The 7,086-nt window shown below is 30.1% G+C and overlaps 1 protein-coding gene across 1 annotated transcript; it reads left to right on the forward strand.

The window, feature by feature from the left end:
- Positions 1-430: 430 nt before the first annotated feature.
- TRIADDRAFT_58781 (uncharacterized protein) lies at positions 431-1,549 on the forward strand (the record flags this gene model as incomplete). The annotated part of the gene is made up of 1 exon (XM_002114663.1): positions 431-1,549. One exon carries the CDS (start codon positions 431-433, stop codon positions 1,547-1,549), a length of 1,119 nt encoding a protein of 372 aa, XP_002114699.1.
- Positions 1,550-7,086: the final 5,537 nt, after the last annotated feature.

Raw genomic sequence — 7,086 nt, forward strand, 5'->3', positions numbered from 1 at the left:
ATAAATTAAGTTACTCACAACTGTTAGTTTGCAGTTACTAATTTCGATTCCATTGTCAAAGACTATTACAATAACCTAAGAGGTTTTTCATAGAATATGATTTATTCCATTTACGTTCAAAATTAATAATTCTCCTTAATCATCTAGCCAATACAGAACTACCGGTTGAAAAACAATAATGTCATTTTCTTTCTTTAGCTTTAGGAAGGCATTTTAATAGTTATGTCAATATTCGATGATTCTTTATATAGCACTAGATGAATTTTCAATAATAGTCTAAATTTAAGTCTCTTAATCATATTTCATAAGTCGAGACGATAGCCATATCTGTTAAGGTTCGGCAAGCACAAGGGTAAAGCTTTGGACGAGAAAACTATTAACCAACTCAAAATCGACGAGAAAGTCTTCTATTCTTAATGATATTACCATCATGAATACGACATCTTGTAATAGCGGTATTTGCCAAAATTTGACTAATGCTACAATTCCTCCAAATCAATCACTTTTTGGCCCAACATTCATCGTCTTCCTTCTTGGCACCACGGTTGGCATCATCCCTAATATAATCATTTTTGCCGGTATCTATCGAAAAAGATCGCTACATAAACCTACATATTATTTTATAGCTAATTTAGCGATCTGCGATCTTGTTTTAAGCATAGCAACACTCTTCAATGCAGCTTTGAATGTGATAGCCATAAGCGCTAGATTTGAAATTCATACACATAGCATCTTATGTAAATTTTTAACTTCTTTCCCCGTGTACTGGTCCTACACCGCTTCTATAGAAACACTAATTTTTATCTGCTTTGAGCGTTATATGGCTGTTTTTAAGCCCATGATGAAGTTGACCAACAAAAAATCAAAGCATTTATGCTTTATTGCATGGATAATTTCTTTAATAATTTCATTTCCAACTATCATTACCACAAGAACCAATAACTTGCGGCCTAGATATTGTGTACCATTTGTAGAATATACAGCCTGGACAGGCATCTTCAATATGACGCTATTCATTCTGCAATTTTTTTTGCCAGCTTTAATAATGATTACCGTCTATTCGTTAATACTTCATCGATTGTATAAGAAAAATATGGCCAATCAAACTGAATCTGATAGAAGTAAAAAGAAAAAGCGTAGAACTATCTACATGTTGATTATTACTACTATTATTTTTTTAGCATTCTCAGCGCCCTGGTCATTAACATTAGCTATCGTAGCTATTACTGGTAAACTACCTTATCAATTAGCGGAATATTCCCAATATCCGACATTGCAATTTATAATTACATTGCGAAGGTTAATGTTGCCTTTTACTTCGTTATATAATCCTTTCGTGTACTGCATATTTCAGAAACAAATTAGGCAACTACTTTTCCCTTGTACTTGTTGCAATATTAAAAAGAAACTTAGTGTAAATGTAGAGCCAACTTCACAATCTAGAACGGATCTTAAATCCCACGAGATCTCTAAAGGAGCAGCTCTATGTTCTACGCAATATTCACAGTCATACCAAGTTGGAGCAGCTAAAAATTATTTGGCAACCTAAAAGGGTACTTAAAGTTTATTGGCATCAAGAAAATGATAGCCCCTCATCTATGGCTGGAGTTAGGTATTGATACTCTCTTGCCGCAGTTTAGTTTACTTGTACATCCTTCGCTGCATTTTAAGACAAAATTTATCAGATGTGTTACTAGAAAGACAGATAATGATTAATTATAATACAATTTACGATCTTATGTGCACGATCAAGACAATCAAGGAGATATTTTCAATCTCACTGGTAGTGAAGTATTCCTACCAGCTGAATTAAAAGTCAAATATTTATATTTGCCACCAACATGTATTAATTCTCGTAGCATAATGCGCCAGCGATATTTCTATGGTCCGTTTGTTTCTATAACTACTTATTAAGATCAATACTCCCGGAAAATTTTTTAATTTTTCCTTAAACTTCAAGGCAGAAACAATCGAAACATCTCCTTTCGCGTAGGTAATAAATTATCGCACTCTCTTTATTTTAAAAAGCAAGTCGCTTTTCTGTCTTATATTCTATTTGTATTCGCGATCAGCAACATTATGTATATATACATAGAATTTAATACAAGTAAACAATATCGGCTGTCGTGTATTCCAAGATCTAAATTTTTACAACTTTGTGCTCTTCTTTTAAATATGCTCGAACACGTGTATTACTAGAGATTTATTAATTAATCACGATTAAAACACGATCTAACCTTTAATTTCTGTTATAAATTAGGTATCTGACCAATTCTTTTAGTGATCTGTCACCTTTAATAGTATCATCTTAAACTTGCAATAGATTTATCTTCATAAAGCAAAACTAATTCCATAAATAGTGAAATTTAATAGCTAATAAATTTTAGGATGTAATAGCCTGACAATTGTCAACGAAATTATCAACCTCATAAACTACCCTTATAGCCAATCTAGGTCAAGAAGTTTTGATACTGGAGGAGTTTTAATTTGCCTGTGATTACTTCATGGTTTATGTGTAATTTTATTTATCCCATGAGCATTTTAGCAGCTTAATGCTTAATGACATCTAATTTTAAAGCTTTATTTAATAAAGAATTCGATATTGGTAGCCAAGTAAATAAATATAGTGCAACATCCTAGCAACAGGATATCTGTCTACCGAAAGTAACGTAGATTCAATAGTCTCAGATGTAAAGTATCAGCTGAGCGTTTTTCTATTTTAGCACTAGTATTTAATGCCCAATATTCAAATATAACTATTCAATACCTTTGAAAGCGTAATTTTTTTCTTTTTGCAAAGTGAAAATATTTATATGTCTTCTAGCTGTAATTGTCAACACAGTGGTATTATAGAAAAATAACAATAAACAGACTTTTAGTGATAAGTTTAAAAGATACTTTTTTTCATTATCATGCCCATAAGACAGACATCAATTTAATACCAACGCTGGTTTCAATTATCAGGCGCCGTAAGAAGTTAAGGTTAATAAATGAGATATCATGTTACCAATTAATTGGCTAATTAATCTCACAAATATGGTTGTAAATCGAAAGCGTTCTGGTAAATAAACTGTATCTTCCTGCAATAAAACTAAAATAATTTTAAAGTAAAGTTTATCCAATTTCTTGAGTGAATAAGCATATTCCATCATGAAATGATTGAATAGTTTATCCATTAATTTTAAAATCAAATCCTTACTTATTTAAGCTTGTCAAATTGTATTAAAATTAAATTTTTAGAAGCACTAGACTAAAGTAGATTACAATAACGCGATGAATAAGCTTATTATTTAATCCACGCTATAATACAGGCCTAATCAGAAATTTGTAATAAATAGCTGCTTTCGCGTATTAATTATGTAACGAAATGTGAAATGTAGAGATCAAGCTACAAAACTTTGAACAAACTTTGATTCTGATTTCGTGGCTCTTTGGTCAACTTGACGAAACTTTGAAACTAAATAAAAAAATTGGAGAAACAGCCGAGCAAGAATTTATGAAAAATGTGAGAGAGAAAGATCAACAAACTTTCAGATACTTAATTCTAAGTATCGTAAGTGAAAAATAAAATGACAGGACTAAAACTGTTTACAACCAAACAACCTAACAAAAAGAAGAACGTTTTCACTTAAAAAAGTTTGACCACGAAGACCTTTAAAACTAAACATTTACCAACCAATCACTCTTAAAATCGACTTTAGAAAATTACATTGCACAATTTAAGAAAACAAAAATTATTCAAAGTTCAGATACAATTTACTTAATGATGACATTATAAAATACTATAAAGCTAACAAACTAACTATAAAATACATCAAGCTTCACTTCTAACATAATTCCTAATCATTAAACATTGAAAAAGTTTAAAAATTAAACTTTGAACATCAAAATTAACCATAAAAATAAAAATTTAACTGCTTAACAATCAACACGATCGCTACTATTAGCTATCTTATTTACTACTTTCTCATCTAAAATTTCCTAATATAACTTTTGCTATTTGAACCGCAATTCAGTCCTAAAAATCTGACATTCTAAAAATCATGTAATTACTTATTAAAAATTTTATATGGCAGATATAACTACTTTTCTGACGTTAGTATTGACAGTTGATGTTTTAACACGAAGTTGTACGGTAACTATACGATTATGCCATACGTTAGAGTAATGTACGTTACCGTCATGTTATAAATTCCCTTTCTCTATAGATAGGGTTTTGCGACTGAGTCCAATTCATTTACAATCTCGATAGACTATCAAACATCCTTACTTTAAATTAAGCGATTGCTCTTAGATCATTTCTACAGTAATCTTTATAAACCTTGTAAAACAGTAAAGAAGAAAGGATGGTGACATCGCGATTTGGCAGAGTAAAACTTAAAGATACTATCATTTTCTAGGTAATTTCTATAGTGAAGTAATAATAGCCTCATACTAATAGCTGTAATAGATTCTGCTTTTAGTCCTTTACTACAATCAGTCTTGAAAAATTAATACAAAAAGTAATTCAATGACATCTTTGTTCTATTTCGTATTCCACTTATTTTTACAGCTTAAGTCACTCTCCTCATTAGTTAGAAACATACTTATATAACTCTAGACAAATGAATACATTTCTTACAATTGCAGATCTATGAATTTGCTTGACTATGTCAAGCAAGTATGTCACACTATATCTCTGGCATGATTAGAGCACATATTTAAAATTTACTGTTACTCAAAGCAATAACGAATAAACATTCACCTACTGTCACAAAACAGCTTTGCAACAAGATAACGCAATATACGATCAATAAGTCAATTTCTTGAACCACGTATCAAGGAACGATATCTGCACTATCACAAACACTTTTGCTCTACTAGCAGACTACACAAAGACTTAAACGCCTCGTATTTTACGTTAAACACTAAGTTGGACAATTCTTCTTTATTTCACGATATACTGCATTTATATACTATTCCTCAATAGTTCATGAGTCATAGTTAATACAATTAACATTAGAATCATTTACTGAATTAGATATTAATTTTAGCTACTGCTCCCTTAATGCAGACAACAGTATTTACGAACATAGACATATAATGACTAATACAGAATAGTCAGATTACGATATGTCCTATCACGGAACATTTCCATGATAATTTACAGTCTACCATAAGTAAATTACAATCACAATGATTCGAACTGTAAGTTGATGATTTGCATTCCCTATTATAACTATTAATTTCAGTATGTGTATAAGTGTCACTGTCATAAAAAGTCAGTGCTATATTAAAATACAGTATATCCAAATTAGAAGTTAACTAAATAAGTATAGTCTAATAGAATTATCCTAACATTGATATTTCTACTGTAATACAGTATATAACACTGTAACACCTACGTAATCAATAGATTTCCAGTTATATATTAAGCGAAGGCTAATTTTAAGATTCTTCTTTTATTAAAATAAATTGTAACATTAATTGAACCAGTTTTTTATCTATTTGAACATAATAGATAAAGTAGCAGTGTATAAAGAGGTAGATTTAGAATTAAAGATAACTACCTTCCATATTGATCACAGATGCAATTTCATTATATTATATGAGAATTTAACAAAACCCAATGACTTTAGATTCTAATTGTGAACATTTCTTACTTATGGATAGATTACTAATTTAATAACATTTTAGAGGCCTGTGTGATCACTTACTAAAACAATTTAGATTGCATTAAATGTAAAAACCATTTAGTAGCGATTAAATTAGCAAGATCTCCAAGTGTGGTAAGTATTGGTGTTATTCGATAGTAAAGATAAGTACTGGAGTTAGCAAAGCTTGGTTTCAAAGGTAGTCGCAAGTGAAAGTTCCTTTATGGTTAATTATACATGGCAGAAAATTCTCTCAAGCTTGTATTAATAATTTCAGAATTACCCTATAAATTAACTATAAGTTTCTCTTTACCCATCTAAATTGCATTACAAGTTGGATTACTTCAAAAGATAAACAAACACGGTCGTTTATCAAACAATTTATTTTATTTATAATCGCTCTAGAGTACCAGATCGATATTAATGAAATTGCCGCCAACAAATACATAAGTACAAAAGATTGAAAGTCAGATTAATGAAATGAGACCATTTCTAAATCATTCTCAGCCCCAAGGAAGACTTTTTCTAAGGTAAGGTAACAGCCTAATACCAGCAGCTAAACTATTATATATGTCTGGTAATATCGAATTAGCTATTTCAGCAAATAACTATGTAAAATCTGAGCAAATTACTAATGATAAATCTATTAATCAATGTTTAATTTGATGAATATATATCTGCTTGTAATGTCTTCTACAATGTATTTTAATTGTTTTCGCTAATGATTTATTGAAATTCCATTCAAATAGCAGAAGGTACAAAGCAATTATTAACGTAAAACAAAAAAGTTCATGTAGATTGGATAAACTAATTAGTGTTATATCAGGTGATAGTACTCCTATTTAGGTATCTACATCTTATTCCACGTCTAAAGTCTCTAAGAATCCTGATTCCAATCTTCTTCGATTGTCTATGTTATTCATGCACATTAATATCGATAAATTTTTACTTGATATACACTAATAATTATCTTGACTATGAACTATGAATGCCCTATATAAATTATGACCAGCTCTACGTAATATCTATAATATCAAATCCATTATCTAGCACAACGTAAATTAATCAGCCTTTCAGAGCATCTACTCAGCATTAATGACAACCTATTGGCACTTCTTATAACATTTTTACGTTTGAAAATGTTCCATTATCATTTTAGCATAGTACGTAAAACTTATATATTTGGAATAGTAAAAGCATTGCTGCAGATACCGATAGTTTTAGTAGTAACAAATAACACTAAACGATGCTCGTATTGAAATCAAATAGTTACTGCCAGTCATAGTAAATAGCTTTTACTACATCTAAGGCACAGAATCTAACAAAATATGATACGTCTAAGCATTTGTATGAATTTTATCAACCGGCATTGCATACTTTCAAAAATAAAATCATACTCATATTCAAACTAACATTTATGCAAATCGACGTCTGCTATATTATATTCGCACAT

The sequence above is a fragment of the Trichoplax adhaerens genome, genomic scaffold, assembly GCF_000150275.1.
Source record: "Trichoplax adhaerens TRIADscaffold_8 genomic scaffold, whole genome shotgun sequence".
Taxonomy (NCBI): domain Eukaryota; kingdom Metazoa; phylum Placozoa; class Uniplacotomia; order Trichoplacea; family Trichoplacidae; genus Trichoplax; species Trichoplax adhaerens.